This window comes from Chiloscyllium plagiosum, unplaced genomic scaffold (assembly GCF_037043375.1).
Source record: "Chiloscyllium plagiosum isolate Xiang-an unplaced genomic scaffold, Cpla_swu_hap1 HiC_scaffold_2, whole genome shotgun sequence".
In the NCBI taxonomy this organism is placed as follows: domain Eukaryota; kingdom Metazoa; phylum Chordata; class Chondrichthyes; order Orectolobiformes; family Hemiscylliidae; genus Chiloscyllium; species Chiloscyllium plagiosum.
Genome location: NW_028270140.1, coordinates 66,524,788 through 66,546,843, shown reverse-complemented (window position 1 = coordinate 66,546,843; position 22,056 = coordinate 66,524,788). Strand labels below are relative to the sequence as shown.

Genomic DNA, 22,056 nt, shown 5'->3' with positions numbered 1-22,056 from the left:
ATTGGCTTTGTGGCAGGAAGCAGAGAGTGATGGTCAAAGGGTGCCTGTGTTCAATGGCGTACCAAAGGGTTCGGTGTTGTGTGACATGACATGAATGCAGGAGTTATGATATTAAGTTTGCAAATGACATGAAAATTGGTAGTGTGCTTATAAAGTGAGGAGGGGAACTTTAGACTACTGTATAATGGCTGAATAGTGGCAAATTGAATTTAATCCTGAAAAGTGAGAGGTGCTGTATTTCAGGAGGACTAACAAGGCAAGGAAGTACATTTTGAATAATAGAGCCTGAAGAAATGTCGAGGATCAGAACTACCTTGGCGTGCATGCCCTTGAAGCCAATAGGGCAGGTAGATAGGGTGATTAAGAAGGCATCTGATTACTTGCCTTTCTTAGGCAATTCATTGAATATGAGAACAAAAACGTAATTGTGGAGATATATGTCACGTTAGTTAGAACACAGCTGGAGTACTTGTGCAGTTCTGATCACCACAGTACAGCAAGGATGTGATTGCGCTAGAGAGAGTGCAAAAAAGGTTCAACTGGAATGTTTCAGTAGTGGAGAGAGACTAAATAACCTGTGGTTGTTTTCCTTAGAGCAAAGAAGGCTGAGGGGAATCTGATTGAGGTGAACAGAGTTCTGAGGAGCATAGGCAGGACAGATAAGGAGAAACTTTTCTCCTTAGTAGACCAGTCAATAAGTAGAGGGCATACTTTTGAGTTAAGAAGTAGGAGTTTTACAGTGGATTTGAAGAACATTTCTTTCACCCAGGGGTTGTGGAGTACCCACTGTCTCAAGGGTTCCTGCTTTTCGCACCATTTGAGAAAATTCAGAACTATTTAGATGAGTATTTGAAATGGCATAGCATACACGATTGTGGGACACGTGCTGGGAAATAGGATTGGAAGAGATGGATGTTTGATAACTGGTGCAGTCACAATGGGCCAAAGCGCCTGTTTCTGTGCTGTAAAAACTCTGCCTTTCTGAATCTGACATCAAGGAGTTAAATCCTTCAGCAAAATGAAATCTTATTGATCACTTAGTACTAGCTTTCTTGATGGCATAATTACATACAGGACTGTTTCTTCCCCATGTATAAAGTACCATATTTTATGGCTATTATTATAGTGAAAATTCTGTAATTCACTTGTAGAGTTATAGAGTCATAGAGATGTACAGCATGGAAACAGACCCTTCGGTCCAACCCGTCCATGCCGACCAGATATCCCAACCCAATCTAGTCCCACCAGCCAGCACCTGGCCCATATCCCTCCAAACCCTTCCCATTCATATATCCGTCCAAATGCCTTTTAAATGTTGGAATTGTACCAGCCTCCATCACTTCCTCTGGCAGCTCATTCCATACACTCACCACCCTCTGCATGAAAACGTTGTCCCTTAGGTCTCTTTTATATCTTTCCCCTCTCACCCTAAACCTATGCCCTCTAGTTCTGGACTCCCCGACCCCAGGGAAAAGACTTTGTCTATTTATCATATCCATGCCCCTCATAATTTTGTAAACCCCTATAAGCCTCCGACGCTCCAGGGAAAACAGCCCCAACCTGTTCAGCCTCTCCCTATAGCTCAAATCCTCCAACCCTGGCAACATCCTTGTAAATCTTATCTGAACCCTTTCAGGTTTCACAACATCTTTTCGATAGGAAGGAGACCAGAATTGCACACAGTATTGCAACAGTGGCCTAACCAATGTCCTGTACAGCTGCAACATGACCTCCCAACTCCTGTACTCAATACTCTGACCAATAAAGGAAATCATACCAAACGCCGCCTTCACTAACCTATCTACCTGCAATTCCACTTTCAAGGAGCTATGAACTGCACTCCAAGGTCTCTTTGTTCAGCAACACTCTCCAGGACCTTACCATTAAATGTATAAGTCCTGGTAAGGTTTGCTTTCCCAAAATGCAGCACCTCTCATTTATCTGAATTAAACTCCATCTGCCACTTCTCAGCCCATTAACCCATCTGGTCCAGATCCTGTTGTAATCTGTGGTACCCTTCTTCGCTGTCCACTACATCTCCAATTTTGGTGTCATCTGCAAACTTACTAACTGTACCACTTATGCCTGCATCCAAATCATTTATGTAAATGACAAAAAGTAGAGGACTGTGCACCGATCCTTGTGGCACTCCACTGGTCACAGGCCTCCAGTCTGAAAAACAACCCTCCACCACCACCCTATGTCCTCTACCTTTGAGCCAGTTCTGTATCCGAATGGCTAGTTCTCCCTGTATTCCATGAGATCTCATCTTGCTAACCAGTCTCCCATTGGGAACATTGTTGAACGCCTTACTGAAGTCCATATAGATCACATCTACCACTATGCCCTCGTCAATCTTCTTTGTTACTTCAAAAAACTCAATCAAGTTTGAGAGACATGATTCCCCATGCACAAAGCTGCGTTGACAATCCCTAATCAGTCCTTGCCTTTCCAAATAAATGTACATCCTGTCCCTGAGGACTCCCTCCAACAACTTGCCCACCACCGACATCAGGCTCACTGGTCTGTAGTTCCCTGGCTTGTCCTTACTACCCTTCTTAAAGAGAGCCAACCTCCAGTCTTCTGGCACCTCACCTGTGACTATCGATGATACAAGTATCTCAGCAAGAGGTCCAGCAATCACTTCTTTAGCTTCCCACAGAGTTCTAGGGTACACCTGATCAGGTCCTGGGGATTTATCCACCTTTATGCATTTCAAGACATCCAGAACTTCCTTCTGTTAAATGGACATTTCGCTACTATTTCTATATCTTTCATATCCTTTTCTACAGTAAATACTGATACAAAATACTCTTTTAGTATCTCCCCCATTTTCTGCGGTTCCACACGAAGGCTGCCTTGCTCATCTTTGAGGGGCCCTCTTTTCTCCCTAGTTATTCTTTTCTCCATAATGTATTTGTAAAAACCTTTTGGATTCTCTTTAACTCTATTTGCCAAAGCTACTTCATGTCCCCTTTTTGCTGTCTTGATTTCCCTCTTAAGTATACTCGTACTGCCTTTATACTCCAAGGATTCACTCGATCTATCCCGTCTATACTTTACATGTGCTTCCTTCTTTTTCTTAACCAAACCCTCAATTTCTTTAGTCATCCAGCATTCCCTTTCCCTACCAGCCTTTCCTTTCACCCTAACAGGAATATACTTTCTCTGGATTCTTGTTATCTCATTTCTGAAGGCTTCCCACTTTCCAGCCATCCCTTTACCTGCAAACATCTGCCCCCAATCAGCTTTTGAAAGTTTTTTTAGATTAGATTAGATTACTTACAGTGTGGAAACAGGCCCTTCGGCCCAACAAGTCCACACCGACCCGCCGAAGCGTAACCCATCCATACCCCTACATTTACCCCTTTACCTAACACTACGGGCAATTTAGCATAGCCAATTCACCTGACTTGCACATCTTTGGACTGTGGGAGGAAACCGGAGCCCCCGGAGGAAACCCACGCAGACACGGGGAGAACGTGCAAACTCCACACAATCAGTCGCCTGAGGCGGGAATTGAACCCGGGTCTCTGGCGCTGCGAGGCAGCAGTGCTAACCACTGTGCTACCGTGCCGCCCACCAAATTCTTGCCTAATACCTTCAAAATTGGCCTTTCTCCAATTTAGAACTTTAACTTTTAGATCTGGTCTATCCTTTTCCATCACTATTTTAAATATAATAGAATTATGGTCACTGGCCCCAAAGTGCTCCCCCACTGACACCTCAGTCATCTGCCCTGCCTTATTTCCCAAGTGTAGGTCAAGTAGCACCGGGGGTAATCCAGATATTACTACTCTCGAGGACCTCCTTTTTAAATTCCTGCCTAACTCTCTGTAATCTCCCTTGAGAATTCCAACCTTTTCCCTTCCTATGTCGTTAGTTCCAATGTGGACAATGACTTCTTGCTGGCCCTCTCCCCCTTGAGAACATTCTACACCCTCTCAGAGACATCCTTGATCCTGGCACAAAGGAAGCAACCCACCATTCTGATTTTTCGCTGCTGACCACAGAAACGTCTGTCTGTACCCTGGACTAGAGAGTCCCCTAACATAATTGCTCTCTTGGAACCCAACGTACCCTTCGTTGCATTAGAGCCAGTCTCAATATCAGAAACTTGGCTGTTCGTGCTACATTCCCCTGAGAATCCATTGTTATCTACGTTTTCCAAAACAGCATACTTGTTTGAAATATGTTCATGACTTCTAACCTACCAAACATTAATGAAGCATAAGACCTGCGGATGTAGGTGCAGAAGTGATAATTGATCTGATGATCTTCAACTCCGCTTTCAAGCCTTATCCCTATAACCCTTGAATCCCTGATTAATAAAAAATGTATATCTCAGCCTTGAATATACTTCACAGCCCAGAGAGAAAATAAAGTTCCTCCTCATTTTTATCTTAAAAGGACAGATATTTACAATGTGATTATGCCGTCTAGTCCTAGACACACAAGGGGAATCAAACTGTCCCCATCTAGCCTGTCAAGCCCTCTAAGAATCTTGTAATCTTCATAAGGTCTCCTCTCATTCTTCAAAACTCCAATGAATCTTAACCTCTTCTCCTAAGATAGTCCGTCCATACCTGGTATTAATGTAATTGTGAACCTTCTCTGTACTATTTCTAATGCCAATACATCTTTCCTTAGATAAAGCTATGGTCTGGATGTAGGTTTGCTCGCTGACCTGGGAGGTTCATTTCCAGATGTTTCATCACCCAACTAGATAACATCTTCAGTGGGCCTCAGGCAAAGCAGTGTACATGATTCCTGCTTTCTATTTGTGTGTTTGGGTTTATTTGGGTTGGTGATATCATTTCCTGTGGTGATGTCATTCCCTGTTCTTTTTCTCAGGGGGTGGTAGATGGGGACTAACACATCGAGTTAGGCCCCATCTACCACCCACTGAGAAAAAGAACAGGAAATGATATCACCAACCCAAATAAACCCAAACACATAAATAGAAAGCAGGAATCATGTACACTGCTTTGCCTGAGGCCCACTGAAGATGTTACCTAGTAGGGTGATGAAACATCTGCAAATTAACCTCCCAGCTCAGTGAGCAAACCTACACCCAGAACCTCGACCTGAGCTACAAATCTTCTCAAAGCTTGCTAATAGCTATGGTCTTGCCAGTGTCTTGTATGGTTTTATCAAGATTACTCTATTCTCCATTCCTTTTGAAATAACAGCCAACTTCCATTTGCCTTCTGTATTACCTGCTGAAATTAGATACTAGCATTATGTGATTCATGCGGAAGGATTCCCAAATCCCTCTGTGTGGCAGCTTTCTTCAGCCTTTGCCCTTGAAATAATATTTAGCTCTTCTATTCTCCCTGTCTCTCACAGCCTTCTCCCACGCACTTAATTTATCCATAGCCCTCTATTGACTCTTTGTGTCATCCTCACTCCTTGTCTTCCCACCTATTTTTCTCTTATCTGCTCCAGCTCTGAGCACTATGGCACTCCACCAATTGCAAGTTGCCATCCTGAAAATGCTCCCTTTATCCCAATTCACTAGTTAGATTAGATTAGTTAGCTAATCTTCCCTTCATGCAAATATACTACCCAAAACCATGGGTCCTTATTAAGTCGCCTTACATATGTAACTTTCATACATTTTAGTTTGCTATGCTTAAAACCTTTTGTTGAAGCCATTGGACACAACTTTGTTGATTTTCACAAGCTACAGCTGAAGAAACTTCAGCTGAACTGACTACCTATTTGAATTCACATCTGGAGATTGTATGATGTGAATCTTTAGAAGTGACATGTCGCATTCGTGCCAAGTTATAGAAACAGAAACAGAAATTGGTATTTTCAACCTCTCCATCCTCTTCATAAAGAAAGAAGAAAAAAGTAAATGGTTTCAATAGTTAAATATGGTGAGCAAAATTATATCGTGTTGTCCTTTGTCCTATTTTCAGACCATTTTTATGCATCGAGGAATGATAATTGCTGCATTTGAAGTGACATCAGTAAATCAAATGAAAGGAGCATCAAGTCAGTCTGGAAAGCTGTAGATGCAATTGTTATTATTTGTAATAAGGTTTTTTTGTGTTTGATTACTGCACTGTTTTTAATTATATGTTTTGCTTCTGTAATATGTCTTTAATAGGAAAAGAATGACTATTCAAGATAGTTTGCAGCACCCATGGATCAAGGTATGCTTTTCTATCTTTATAACTTCATTATACAGTTATAATTAAAGAAATGTGCAGACCTTTTAAGGCTCTTTTCTTGTTTAAAGAAATGTATTTGCATACTCCAGAAAAGGCCTTGTACAACCTAAGCATAATTCTTCTGGAGTACTATGTCCAGTCTGGTCACCCTGTTATAGGAAGAATATTACTAAGCTGGCGAAGTTCAGAAGAGATTTACCAGGATATTGCCGGGAATGGCGGGGCTGAGCTATAAGGAGAGGCTGGATAAACTGGGACTTTTTCACTGGAATGTAGAAGTGACCTTATTGAGATTTATAAAATCATGAGGGGTATAGATAAGTTGAATGGCAGGTGTCTTTTCCTTGGGGTCGGACATTTCAAGACTGAGATATATTTTTAAGGTGAAAGGAGAAAGATTTAAAAAGACTTTGGGCGTATTTTACTTTTATGCAGTGATTCATGTGTGGAATGAACTTCCAGAGGAAGTGAGTGATGTGGGTACAATTACAACGTATAAAAGATATTTATTTGGATAAGTACGTGAATAGGAAATGTTTGGAGGGATATGGGCCAAGTGCAGGCAGGTGGGACTACTTTAGTTTTGGATTATGGCCTATTTCCATGCTGTATGACTCTCATCAGGAGATGCATATTCACAGCCCATTTTTACGAGATTAAAGGCAGGGAACTTGCCTGGATTGTGCTGAATCAATTGAGGAATAGTTTGGTGATTGTACCACTGTCCACCATGCCCCAATTTTTCTATTTTGACTATGAAAAGATGATTTCAATCTCTACCCAGTCAGTACAGTGCAAGAATTACATTGCTGACATATGTGTTTATATTCAATTAATGGAAGGTTTGATGCCTTTAGTAACTTTATTTTTGTAACATTTCAGCCAAAAGACAGTCAGCAGGCTCTCAGCAGAAAAGCATCAGCTGTAAATATGGAAAAGTTTAAAAAATTTGCAGCCCGAAGGAAATGGAAGGTATGTGGAATTGTGACTGGCATTCAATATTTACTTAACGACATTAGGCCATTTCTGTAATCAGTTCAAGGTTTGCAGGTATCAGAATTTAAAATTAATTGATAATGGAATTTAGATCAGGTTATTATGCCCATCATTTTGGGGTCAGAAGGGGGAAGAATAAAAATTTGAATAAGGGAAAATATTTAAAATATGTCTTTATGGGGCAGGAGGAGATGTTGTTTCAGAAATTGATATTTATGCTATCAGGGAACAAACAATATTGAACATTTTTTGCATCTTTTTTAGAATGAGGACTTTAATCCCGCTGAGCCTTTCCTATCCATCTTCTCACTTTTTAAAATAATCTTCCTTGCTATAAATGAAGGGTGTGTCTGTAAGAACTTAGTGAGTCACTGTCACACTTGGTTCTTGTGGAACATTTCTTGATTCAGTCCTACTCAGACCCTCAAACACAACTCCTCTTGTTCACCTTCACCTGGCCCATCTCTGACACTTTGATTCCCTTCCTTGACTTTTCTATTTCCATTTCTGAGGACACGCTGTCTACCAATGTTCATTACAAACCTAGTGTAACCCACCATTACCTTGACTGCACTTTTTCATACTCTCTACCTAAAAGGACTCCATTCCATTCTCTTAGTTTTCCAGTCTCTGTCACATTTGGTCAAATTGGGCCACCTTATACACGGGTGCTTTGGGCCTGTTCTTCCTTTTCCTCAACCGAGGATCCCATCGCTTAGTGGGTAATGGGGCCCTCAGCCATATCTTAGCCATTTGCTGCACTTCTGCTCTTGGTCCTTCCCATCCCTCCCAGAACAGTGATAGGGTGATAACTGAGAACAAGGAGAACCCTATCAGCCTCCACAATCAAAGAATTATCTTTTGCTGAATCTCCTGTCTCCAGCAGGATGCTGCAAGCAAACACATCTTCTCCTCCACTACACTAACAACACTCCACAAGAATCATTCTTTTCATGACAGTCTTTCACGTGGCGTGTCTCTCAGTCTGGTCTCCTATATTAGCTGTATTCAAGAGCAGACCCAGAACACAGATTACCATATTCTAGAACACTTCCACTCTGTCTGCCATTTCAATACATCATCTTGCTTTCATGTTAACATTCCTGTCTTGGGCCAAGTGCTCAAGCAAACTCTAAACAATTTGGAGGAAGTGCGCCTTCCAATTAAACACTTCACAACCTTCAGGACTTGGCGCGAAATTCAACAACTTTGTTTACCATCCTCTCCTCACTAATCAACGTAGAACTGATCCATTTAAAAAATTTAACATCTACCATTAACACCTACTCTTCATCCAACTCTCTTCTTTGCTGCCATTAGAATCCCCATTCAGTTCCAAAGAACGGTCATATTGGACTTGAAATGTTAACTTCATCTCTCTTTCCACAGATTCTGCCAAACCTGCTGAGTTTCTCCAGTTCTCTCTTTATTTCAGATTTCCAGCATCTGCGGTATTTTACTTCATTCATAGTTTTGAAGTGTGAAAGCTATTGTGTGTTCCCTTTTGAGGCGGCATAACTATCTTCAAAAGAAGGCAAGGATACTTTTGATAGAAATATTTCACGTAACATGGGGCTTAGGAATGTGGAGTGCGCCAACCTTTTATGATCCAAGTTAATTTCGAAGTCAAGAGTTCATAGTTTCAAATAAAGAACAGCCAAAGAAAATGGGATATTCAAATCCAATCTCTTTAGCAAGGAGTTAGAGAACAACTGGGGAGACAAGTAAAGTAGTAAGACCAGGAGCTGTGATGGAGTTTACCTGAGGAAAAGTACAATCCTAGTCAACAAATAGGATTCAGTTTTAAAGTGTAGAAATATGTCAAACTACTCTTGCGGCACAATCATCTACTTTAACAGTGAACTACCACAGCTAGGAAATTGATATAATATTTCATAAGTGGTGGAGGTGAGTATTATGGCCATCACTGAGGAGAAGGTTCTAGGGAAACTGAAAGGTTTAAATCACCCAGACAAAATGGACTACAGCCCAGGATTCTGAAGGGAATAGCTAAAGCAGACTGTAGAATCATTGGTGGTGATCTTTCAGGAATCACTAGAGTCAGAGAAGGTCGCACAAGACTGGAAATGGCTAATGTAGTGCCCCTGTTTAAGAAGGGAGGGAGGCTGAAGACAGGAAATTTACAAGGTTAGTCTGACCTCAGTCCTTGGTAAGATTTTGGGCTCGTTGTCAAGGATGAAATTGGGGAGTACTTGGAAATGTGTGGTAAAATAGGGGTTAGTCAGCATGGCTTTTTGAGGAGGCAATGAGGAAGTTAGTAAGAGAGCAAGTGGATTTAGAATTCCAGAAAGCTTTTGATAAGTTTTTTTTTAGATTAAATTCCCTACAGTGTGGAAACAGGCCTTTCGACCCAATTAGTTCGCACTGACCCTCCGAAGAGTAGCCCACCCAGACCCATTCCCCATATTTACCTCTGACTAATGCACCTAACTCTATGGGTAATTTTGCCTGGCCAATTCACCTAACCCGCACATCTTTGGACTGTGGGAGGAAACCCACGCAGATACAGGGAGAATGTGCAAACTCCACACAGACAGTCACCCGAGGCTGGAATTGAACCCGGGTCCCTGGCGCTGTGAGGCAGCAGTGCTAACCACCGAGCCATCGTGCCACATAGGAGCTTGCTAAATAAGATAAAAGTCCATGGTGTTAGGGGCAATGAACCTGCATGAATAAAGGATTGGATGACTGGTACAGGACAGAGAGTCTTTTTCAGGATGGCAGCTGGTGACTAGTGGAGTTCTGCAGGCATCCATGTTGCAACAACAACTATTCACTTTATGCATTAACAATCTAGATGATGGAATTGAGAACATTGTTGCTAAGTTTGCAGATGACACAAAGATAAGTTGAGGGACAGGTGTTGAGGAAGTGGGAAGGCTACAGAAGGATTTGGGACAGGCTAGGAGAATGGGCAAAGAAGTGGCAGGTGGAATGCAATGTGGGAAAGTGTGAGATTATACACTTTGGCAGGAATAATAGGGGTGTAGACTATTTTTTAAATGGGGAGAGGCTTTGGAAATCTGAAGCACAAAGGACCTGAGGGCACAGCGTCAAAGTGAAAGGATGACCCTTTAGAACTGAGAGGAGGACGAATTGTTTCAGCCAGAGGATGGTGACTCTCGAACTCAGGCCAAGTCATTGAGAGTCTTTAAGACAGAGATAGATAAGTTTTTGATTAGTAAGAAGATCCAAGGTTATGAGGCGAAGGCAGGAGAATGGGTTTGAGAAACGTATCAGTCATGATCAAATGGTAGAGCAGACTTGGTAACTGAATAGTCTAATTCTGTTCCCATGTCTCATAGCCTTTCATTGAGGAAACCATTTTATTTTTGGAGAATAAAGATCTTTTAGCACTTACTCAATTAAGAATAATGATCATTTATGTAACGTTGTTAAAATATTACCTTGGAAGAAATCCCAGATGGCTTTATTGCAACCTATCAAATGATCATTGAGTTTCTGATTGTATTTATGCATAAACACACACCGGGGCTGTAATTGCTGGGTATTAGTATGAGTTGTTAGTGTAAAAGCTGCAACTGCACATACAGGTTTTTTTTCCTTTGGATCAATCTGAGCAAATCAAAAATGAAAGTCTCCAATGTGGGATGATGTCATTAATTAGTGGTATTTGTGCATGGAATGTGTGTATAAGACGAGGCCAGCATTTTTTGCCACCCCTAATTGCACTGTGGTGAGCTTCCTTTGGAACTACTACAGTCCTTGGGGTGTCGGGGAACCCACAGTGGTGTTCAGAAGGGAGTTTCAGGATATTGGCCCCGCGACAGTGAAGGAACAGTGATATAATTTCATGTTAGGATGGCTTGGAGGGGAATGTGTAGTGTAATGTGTTTCCATGTACCACTTGCCATTCGCTTTCTTGGGGGAAGATGTCACAGGTGTGAAAGGTACTGCCAACAGCTTTAGTGAGTTATTGTAGTGCATCTTGAGTTGAGAAAAATAAGGCATTAATGAAACTGCTTTGTCCTGGATGGTATCAAGCTGAGTGTTGTTGGAGATGCAACAATTGTATCAATTAGTAGTGTTGGAAATCTAATTGAGAGAACATCATCGCGAAGTAGCGTAAACATCAGATAATAAAACAACTGAAGTACCTTTCATTTAATGATCAGTTTCTCCTACTCATAACAAAAAATGTTCTCATATCCCGGAATGTTAGTGTTTATACATATAGGAAAACATTTGTCATTTTAAGAGATACAGGTAACCTTGAATAATGAAATTATACAGCTTTCATGCTCTTTATAGTTTGGATCGACTTAAGTTTGCTGAAAGAGATTAAAAACTGACATGAATGTAATACGGCCTGAAACATTCAGTCTAATTTATTATTGATTCTGTGTCATTTCTAGGTGATTGCAAGCCATTAAATGTTTTGAGAATTGGATGTTTATGTTTAAATGTAACTTATTTTGTTAAAATATATTTTCTTTAGCAATCGGTGCGGTTAATATCATTGTGCCAACGGCTATCAAGATCATTTCTTTCTCGAAGCAATATAAGCGTTGCTAGGAGTGAAGACACTTTGGTAAGTATCTGAACAACAATCCATTTGGCAGCTGAAGATCTGTTTTCTTTCTTAAGGATAAGAAATTGGAGGCGTTAAGTGTGTTTGTTCATATAAATACATGCTGGCTGCAAAATTCCCTTCAGGAAATCTAATTGTGTAGCATCCACTACTTCCCCTTTATCTCTCCTGCTTGTTACCTTGTCTAGGAATATTTGGGGCATAGTTACCCTTTGTTTTTTCTGTCGTATTGATTCCATTCAGCAGGCTGTTTTCAGTGATGACATTGGGTATGTGCACTTTGGTGAGGATAATCTGCAGTTAGAAGAGTGAAAGAAGCCAGTCGGCGAGAGCCCTTCCTAAAATCCCCTTCTTTGATAGCGTTGGTTATTTTGTCTAGTGATGCTTTCAAGAATTACCTTGGGATTTTGCATTAGATACATGTTGATGTTCTTAGACTAGTTGGTTTGGCCAACTATTGCCCTGGCTGATGCCAACACAGAGCAGGATTGAATTGAAGATCTTTTTCTGTAAGGTATACTGCTCACTATAATTGCTGGCTGATCAATCTATGGAGCTGTTGAATTTTGCATAACTCCAAAGAGCTAAAACTGGAAAGAATCTGTCATCATTATTTTAAATTCACTGATTTAAAAATTAAAAGCTGGATTTCCTGAGTAATTAGAATAATTGGAAGAGGATGTTATCAAGGTGTAAATTATGCTGTTTTGAAAATAGCAGAAATAGTCTTTCCTCCTTCCATCCATATGTTCTGTAGTCTTTGACCAGCAAATGGTTGGTTGGTTTCCAAGAGTGACTAGTTTTATTTTTCTTCTTATAAGGATGAAGAGGATTCTTTTGTGATGAAAGCAATTATTCATGCCATCAATGATGATAATGTTCCCGGACTACAGCACCTTCTTGGATCTCTTGCCAATTATGATATTAACCAGCCCAACAAGGTAATTTTTGTACATTATTTGGTTTGTTTTCTTAATGGCTTGAGAATGATTTTCTTCCTACATCTCAGAATAACAGGTACCGACTATGATCATTGTCAAGTAATCCGATGATTTTAATAACAGGAAGAATATCTAAGATGATAAATCTAATTGGCTAAATTCAACATGTTACAGTAGATGCTACATAAATTATTTCATCTTTTGTACTATCATTGCAAATATTTATGATTCCTGTAGTAGTTATTGTAGGTCATTTCATGTTATCAAGTAATCAAATTATGCAAAATGCTATAGCCTGTTTGGTAAATTAACATAAAGCACAAGGAAAATTTCACATGAATGACTGCGGAAACTGTTCACTGTTAGATTTTTAGTGTTAAGCCAGTAAGCAGGTAGTCCTCCTTTTAAACAAATAAGTCCCCATAACATTTTTGTATTCAATTCAATTTAACATAATTATTATTAAAATTAGTCTATTTTACTCCTCCCCATAAATTTCATCACAAGGAAGCATTTGGATTTCTGAGGGCAATTTGAGTAGCCCAGGAACTTATTGTAGGAAATGGTGAGCGCAAGTATATATTCAAAGTTTGTGCGAAGATTTGTAGCTCGGGTGCTCGTTGTTGTGGTTCTGTTCGCTGAGCTGGAAGATTTTGTTGCAAACGTTTCGTCCCCTGGCTAGGCGACATCATCAGTGCTTGGGAGCCTCCTGCGAAGCGCTTCTTTGATGTTTCCTCCGGTGTTTATAGTGGTCTATCCCTGCTGCTTCTGGTTGTCAGTTTCAGCTGTCCGCTGTAGTGGTTGGTATATTGGGTCCAGGTCGATGTGTTTGTTGATGGAGTTTGTGGATGAATGCCATGCCTCTAGGAATTTCCTGGCTGTTCTCTGTCTGGCTTGCCCTATGATAGTAGTGTTGTCCCAGTCGCAGGAGGCTCCCAAGCACTGATGATGTCGCCTAGCCAGGGGACGAAACGTTTGCAACAAAAACTTCCAGCTCGGCGAACAAAACCACAACAGCAAGTATATATTCTTGGTCACCCTGCTTTGGATTCTGCTATGCTGTTATTGTCTGTTGGACTGTGAAAAATTGCTTGTAAGAATGCAAGAACATTATTGTTTCATTAAAACAAAACTGTGATTCTAACTTGCGTCCATTTGCCAGTTAATGTGTATGCATGTCAGAACACAATGCAGGGCAATATGAAATAGCTGTTCATAATTATGAGGAAACTTTTCCATGTCTGATCTTTAAAATTAGCATTAATATACCCTTGCATGGGATCGCATTCATAAGTACAAGTGTTCATAATCAAGGACCCAGTATAATGTTTACAGTTCTCCAGGTCTCTGGTACCATCCCTGTATTTAAAGTGAATTAGAAGATGATCCTTGCCTTTGCAGTTTCCACCTTTGCTCCCCTCAATATTCCCAGTTGCATCTTATCCATTTCTGGTGATTTGTTTAACTACAGCTAGTCTCTGTAGCTCGTCCCCTTGTTGTCAAATTTTAGCTGGTCCAATGTCTTTAATACCTTCTCTTTCACAGTTTCTTAGTAAATCATGGTTAAAGACAGTGAGCATTGCTCATTTATTACCTAGGTTGTGCCTTGTGCCTCCACAGGTCAATCCACATTTAGGACTCTTAGTCCCATTCCTCATCTTATCACCCTTTTATTGTTTATACGGATATAGAGAATTTTTGCCCTTTTCATGTCAGCTGCCAGTCATACTTGTTCCCTGTTGTTTTTATTTGTTTTACACTTCTGTATTTATGTTGGTTCTGAATTATATTATCCACCTGACAACTGTCATGTGCCCCCTTTTTCTGTTTAATCATTCATTCCAATTCATTTGCTATCCAGGGAGGTCTAAGTTAGTTTGCTGGGCCAGATCTGTTCTTGTCGTCTTGAAGTTGGCCCTACCCTGTCTATATTTACTCTAGATTGTTTTGTGCTGTTTCCTGTATCGCCATCCTATTTCTTGTATTGTGCTAACTGTCTCTTAAAAATATATCTTCCAACATTTGGTCCACTTGACCACCTCATTCCTGAGAACCAAATCTAGCAAAGCCTCCTACCTCTCCAGACTGGAGACCTCCAAATGTAGAACATTTTCCTGAGCATACTTCATAAACCCCTACTCTACTTTAACATAACTAAAGTTCTGGATTATGAGTATTCTAATTCTTGGACCTCTCTGCAGTTTCTTTGCAAGTTTGTTCATTTGTGTTTCTTCTATTAGTTGGTGGTATATAGAATAGACCCAGGTACCCAGCAACAGCATCTTTTTTTGTCTGTTGGCTCTGATCAGATTCTGCCCTTGCCATCTCTCGATCCCCAAGGATACCCTTCTGTCCTCAGCACTTGTGTGTTTTTCTTAGCATTGCTATCTTTTCTCTGTTCATTCCTTCCTTCACTGTCTTTCCAGATTTCCATTACAATCTGTTCTCATGTGGCTGTCTGCTGTTGCAGTTCACCCCACACATTTTTTACCAGAATTGATTGATGAATTCACATCAGTATACAAGTAGTTCTTCAACACGATGGTTGCATTCTTGTCCACTCTCACATTATAGAAAAATCAGGCTTTAGAAACAGCAGTTAATGTGTTGGCTATGTAATCGCATCACAAACAATGAACATTTTAAAAGTTTGCGCTTTAGAGATAGTGTTCCCAATTTGCCAATTGCATTACAACGAATTCGCGTTAACGAAATGCATGTTATAGCAGACCAACCGCTACAATAAATCTAATTTAGATTATTCTTCATTCCTTCTTGATCTGATTTCTCCTCATACTGAGTTTTTTTTTTGCTCTCTCATACTCTTTCCTTGTTCCTACATGACTACCAAGTTTAAACCATCTCCAGTAGTACAAGCAAAATTCCTTGTAAGGGACTGCATTTAAAAGCAGGGAGGTTATGTTGCAGCTGCATAGGGGGCTGGTGAGGCTACACCTGGAGTACAGCGTGCAATTTTGGTTGCCTTACTCGAGAAAGGATATAGTGGCAGTCGAAGGGGTGCAGAGGAGGTTCACGAGGTTGATTCTGGATTGAGGAGTTGGTTTATGAAGAGAGACTGAGTAAACTGGGATTATATTCATTCTCGTTTAGAAGAATGAGGGGGGATATTATAAAAACATAAAAAATTATGAAGGAATAGATAAGATAGATGTAGAGAGGATGTTTTCACTTGTGGGTGAAACAAGGACAAGAGGGCATAGCCTCAACATTAGATTTACGACTGAATTGAGAAGGAACTTCTTTACTGAGAAGGTTGTGAATCTGTGGAAATCCATGTCCAGTGAAGTGGTTGAGGCTTCCTCATTGAAGGTTTTTAAAGCTAAAATAATTTTTTGAGCAGTAAAGGAATTAAGGGTTACAGTGAGAGGGTGGATAAGTAGAGCTGAGGCCACAAAAAGATCAGCCATGAACTTACTGAATAGCAGAGCAGGTTCAAAGGGTCAGATGGCCTATTCCTGCCCCTAGTTGTTATGTTCTTAAGGACAGTTGTCCCTGCTCTGTTCAGGTACAACTTAAATGCCTGTGGACCTCCCGTCTCGTCTCTGTTCTATATCCCTATTTCTGAACTCATTAACTCATGGTATTGGGAGTGATCTAGAGATGTGACCTTTTTGACGTCCTGTTCACTAGTTTCTTTCCCAAATTCCTGCAGTCTAACATTGTAAGACAGTATCTTTTATTATGTTAAAAGTAATTTATTAGCGCTTCTTGTCTGAGCGACTACTGTTGCCCTTGAGATATTTTAAATGATTTCTTTAAAGTCAAACCATGGCCAGGGTAATTGGTGAATAGGTCAAATGTAAAGTTGAGAATTCCAGGCCAAACAATTCCTGTTGAACAACCATTTCTGATTGGATGACTTTTCTTGGTTGTTCTGTGCTTATACTTCCTCCAGTTCAAGGCCAGTGATCCTTCAACAACAACATAATCAAACATTTGTATTGTAATGTTGTGACATGAGTCATTTCATAGGAACATTCTAAAATAAAGTATGAAACCAAACCAGGCAAGGAAGTATGAGTTCAGATGGCCAAATGCTTAGTCAAAATAATGGGCTTTAAGTGTGTTCTGGTGGAAAACCAAGTAAAAGAGTGTAGGAGGATATTCCAGAGCTTGGGACTTGGACAACTGAAGGCAGAGTCACCATTGGAGAGCAGCTATAATTGGGAATGCACAAGAAACCAGAAAAAGAAAAGTACTCTGAGACTTGTATGATTGGAGGAGATTACAGTGCTGAGAAGAGGCAAAGCCATTGAAAACAAGGATGAGAATTTTAAAATCAAGATATTGCTTGATGAGGAGCCAATGTTGGTCAACGAGCTCAGGTGCGATGGGAGGACATGACTTGCTAGAACTTAAGACTTGGGAATTTACATTGGCTAATTTTCCTTATTCAATCCTCCAATTCAATGAGTTGGAATAATGGAGTCCATAAGAAATTAAGGCATACACAAGTGTTTTAACAACAGATAGTCTGTGCAAAGTTAAGTAATGTTATGGTGACAAACAAAAAGTCCTGGTGACCATGCACATATGAAGTTGGAGGCTCTTGACTGTTATATATGACTTCATGTCCAGATTCTTGATGCAAAATAGTGAAAATGCTGAACATTGCAAAGATTTTGCATCAGTATTTACTGTGGAAAAGGATATGGAAGATATAGACTGTAGGGAAATAGACGGTGACATCTTGCAAAATGTCCAGATTACAAAGGAGGAAGTGCTGGATGTCTTGAAACGGTTAAAGATGGATAAATCCTCAGGACCTGATCAGGTGTACCCGAGAACTCTGGGAAGCTAGAGAAGTAATTGCTAGGCCTCTTGCTGAGATATTTGTATCGTCGATAGTCACAGGTGAGATGCCAGAAGACTGGAGGTTGGCAAACGTAGTGCCACTGTTTAAGAAGGGTGGTAAAGACAAGCCAGGGAACTATAGACCAGTGAGCCTGACCTCATCTGACCTGGTGGCAAGTTGTTGGAGGGAATCTTGAGGGACAGGATGTACATGTATTTGGAAAGGCAAGGACTGATTCGGGATACTCAACATGGCTTTGTGCGTGGGAAATCATGTCTCACAAACTTGATTGAGTTTTTTGAAGAAGTAACAAAGAAGATTGATGAGGGCAGAGCAGTAGGTGTGATCTATATGGACTTCAGTAAGACATTCGACAAGGTTCCCCATGGGAGACTGATTAGCAAGGTTAGATCTCATGGAATACAGGGAGAACTAGCCATTTGGATACAGAACTGGCTCAAAGGTAGAAGACAGAGGGTGGTGGTGGAGTGTTATTTTTCAGACTGGAGGCCTATGACCAGTGGAGTGCCACAAGGATTGGTGCTGGGTCCACTGCTTTTTGTCATTTACATAAATGATTTGGATGCGTGCATAAGAGGTACAGTTAGTAAGTTTGCAGATGACATCAAAATTGGAGGTGTACTGGACAGCGAAGAGAGTTACCTCAGATTACAACAGGATCTGGACCAGATGGGCTGAGAAGTGGCAGATGGAGTTTAATTCAGATAAATGCGAGGTGCTGCATTTTGGGAAAGCAAATCTTTTGCTAAGGTCCTAGGGAGTGTTGCTGAACAGAGAGACCTTGGAGTGCAGGTTCATAGCTCCTTGAAAGTGGAGTCGCAGGTAGATAGGATAGTGAAGAAGGTGTTTGGTATGCTTTCCTTTATTGGTCAGAATATTGAGTACAAGAATTGGGAGGTCATTTTGCGGCTGTACAGGACATTGGTTAGGCCACTGTTGGAATATTGCATGCAATTCTGGTCTCCTTCTTATCGGAAAGATGTTGTGAAACTTGAAAGGGTTCAGAAAAGATTTACAAAGATGTTGCCAGCATTGGAGGATTTGAGCTACAGGGAGAGGCTGAACAGGCTGGGGCTGTTTTCCCTGGAGCGTCGGAGGCTGAGGGGTGACCTTATAGAGGTTTACAAAATGATGAGGGGCATGGATAGAATAAATAGGCAAAGTCTTTTCCCTGGGGTCGGAGAGTCCAGAACTAGAGGGCATAGGTTTAGGGTGAGAGGGGAAAGATATAAAAGAGACCTAAGGGGCAACGTTTTCATGCAGAGGGTGGTATGTGTATGGAATGAGCTGCCAGAGGATGTGGTGGAAGCTGGTACAATTGCAACATTTAAGAGGCATTTGGATGGGTAATGAATAGGAAGGGTTTAGAGGGATATGGGCCGGGTGCTGGCAGGTGGGACGAGATTGGGTTGGGATATCTGGTTGGCATGGACAGGTTGGACCGAAGGGTCTGTTTCCATGCTGTACATCTCTATGACTCTAAACTGACATCCTGTCACAGTGTGCACCATTTCTGATTTTCGTGGGGATGGTTTTGTGAACATCCTGGGTTTTAGGCCATAAAAACTAATAGATGGCATGGCTGGTCATAGAGGGTGTGGAAGGGATGTGAAGCGTGCAAGTTTGTGATATACTGATAGTTGCCAGTGCAAATAGAGATGGATAACACATTTGAGTTCGCAAGAAGAATTTCACTTTATTTTCCTTTGCAAGTAACACACCAGTAAACTTTAACATTCAGATAAAATGAGTCCATACTTTCAGCGTGTGATGTAACTTTTGTTTCAAATATTAGTCCATATCGAAAAGATAAGCAGTAGAATGGCTTACTTTTGTTTTATTAATGACTAGGTGACCAATTCTTCTTCTCCAAGTAGCTTTCTGAATTCTTCAACTGAGGTATGTAAGTTGGTTTTACTATAGGGCAGGGTGAAGAGGCAGGCCCCATGTATACCTCAGCCACAATAGGAGTCAAACTCCATGGGCTGGACATTATTTTGAACCATACGAGGGTCATCAAGCATGCTCTGTGAATTCGCTGATAGCCATCGGAATAGTGACGGAGTTTTTAAAATTGCTCTTTTTACCTTGCCCAACCAGAGATAAAAAGTCAATCATTGTTTCTGTTATGGTTTGGTGTTCTATGAGGCTGAAGTATGATGCAGTTGTGATGTTGGTAGCAAGGAATTGCACTAGGTTTACATGGCCAAGAATTGCTGTCTTAACGGCCCCTTCTTGCCCTCCCAATTTCTTGTTTAAATTCTTTTCTGCTTTCTTCGTACTCCTCAAGGGCCTTGTTTGATTTCTGTTTCCTTAACTTTATGCATGCTTCCTTTTCCTTTTTAACTAAGCTTTCATCTCTCATTATCCAGGGTTCATAAATCTTGTCATCCTTGTCTTTCATCCTTGCAGAAACACCCTGGTCAACAGGCTTCCCACATGATCAATATGGATTTACTTTCAAACAGCTGCCTTAAATCCAATTTTTCCAGCTCATGCCTTGCACTGTTGTAATTAGCCTTCCCCTAATTTAGCACTTTCACTCAAGGACCAGACTTACCTTGAAAGTTATGGAATTATGATTGCTGTTCCCAAAATGCTCCCCCACTGAAACTTCAACTATTATAGTACCACTCTTACAAGCACCCATTATTTCATGATTTATACTCTGTCCTACAGTGTAACCACAGATGAGGGAACTACAAACCACTTTTATCAGAAGTGACTTCTTTTTCTTATCTCCTTATGATCTGAGAAGAAACATTTTCTCACAGCAAGTGGTTCAAGTTATGAAATGCACTGCCTGGAATTGTGGTGGCGCAAGTTCATTCGACGAACAGGAGGGGTGTTAGAGGATTTTATCAATAGAAATAATGTGAATGGTTATGTAGAAAAGATAGGAAGATGACACCAAATCATGATGTCAATTTGGAGATTCAGTACAAACAGGATAGACCAAGGCCTTTTTACACTCTAACAAATCTGTAATCAGAGTAACTTATTTAACTCTGAGTTTTCAGTTACTCTTTGCCAATTTGCTCCAGGTCCATGGCACTGCTTTTTAATTTAGTCCTTATCCGTTCTTAGTCCCATCTATATCATTGGTATCCAACTGGATTCCCCCCCCCCCCCCTCCACCTCGCCATCATTCCCACCGCAAGTTCCTCTCCAGCCCAGAGCCAGTTTCCTGAATACTGGTACTGGAGAGACAATATCGTCACCTGGACTTTGACTCTCCGCTGTAGAGAATAGCATATATTCTTCAATTATACTGTCCCCTGCTGCAACTCTGTATCTTCCACTTAAATGCTCCCTTGCACCACAGCAATAGGGACAGTTTGTTCATCCTCGTTGTGATCTCTTCTGTCATCTACTCAAGCTGCAGGAACATCAGGATCGGTTGACAGTTGTAGAGATGTTAACTTTGAGATCCCTATGACTGCCTCAAATACAGCCACCTTCTCCTGTTCCTGACCATGGAGCAGATCTGAAATCCCTGGCACTAAATGGTGTCTCCTGGAACAAAGAGAGCAGGTAACTTGCCCCTCCCTGATGTGTATGAAGCTCAGACTTCAGGTTATCAACAATGAGTTAAATTCCCTTGAACTGCAGGCACTTGCTGAAATTCGGAACATGGTCCAAGGGCTGCAGTTGACTTTGAGCTGGAAGATAAGCGTACTACAGTAGGTATTCAGCTTAGTCAAATAAAAAGGAAAATAAGGGACTTAAAATCATCATTGCCCACTGCATTCTCAGATTGTCTCTCACAATTTGTTTAATCTTTCTGCAGCATGGAACTCCTCCCCTGATGGTGGCAGCTGGTTGTGGAAACATCCAGATTCTCGATTTGCTCATCCAGAAGGGAGCAAAGATTGATGTGCAAGACAAGGTTTGTACTGGAACTTCTACCAAAGTAGTGATTGTCACTGAACCATCATAGACAATATACACATGTTACATAGGTTTATAGGTACCAGAAAAGTCTAATTCTGGAATATGGTGTAAAAACGAAATGGGTTTTTGATATATAAATGATTTGCCTAAAGTTCCTACAAGAGTGAATACAAAATCGGTTGTCATTTATGGTTTCATATTTTGATGAACATTTATGAATTAGTTGAGAATTCAGATGTTTTTAACAAGACCAATAAAGTTCACTTCACAAATTATTCTCAATTTTTTTTAGTCTGGTTCAAATGCACTTTATTGGGCAGCAAGGCACGGCCATACTGAAACATTAAAATTCTTGCACCACAAAGAATGTCCATTGAATGTACAGGATAAGGTAAGCAAAAAAAAAATTTATACAATAGTACTAGATTAAAATTGATGCCTTCATTACATTAGTAAATACATTCCTGAATTAGTTATTTCAAAATGACAGTATTTGGATTTTTATTTGAACTGATGGTGAGAAGCATGAGATTTATTGGCTAATCTGTATATTCATAAAATTCAGTAGAAAATATATATGATGCAATTTCAGAAAAACTATCAACTTTGTGTCTCAGATTTGAATAACTGTTC

The 22,056-nt window shown here is 40.6% G+C and overlaps 1 protein-coding gene across 5 annotated transcripts in view; it reads left to right on the top strand.

The window, feature by feature from the left end:
- The window catches only part of dapk1 (death-associated protein kinase 1), a 265,283-nt gene that overhangs the window by 143,604 nt on the left and 99,623 nt on the right, over positions 1-22,056 (top strand). For all 5 annotated transcript variants that reach the window (XM_087997448.1, XM_087997453.1, XM_043713274.2 and 2 more), the window contains 6 exons: positions 6,119-6,164; positions 7,065-7,154; positions 11,659-11,751; positions 12,573-12,692; positions 21,320-21,418; positions 21,716-21,814. In XM_087997448.1, the coding sequence (XP_087853574.1) occupies positions 6,119-6,164; positions 7,065-7,154; positions 11,659-11,751; positions 12,573-12,692; positions 21,320-21,418; positions 21,716-21,814 (547 nt within the window). The remainder of the gene's footprint in view (positions 1-6,118; positions 6,165-7,064; positions 7,155-11,658; positions 11,752-12,572; positions 12,693-21,319; positions 21,419-21,715; positions 21,815-22,056) is intronic.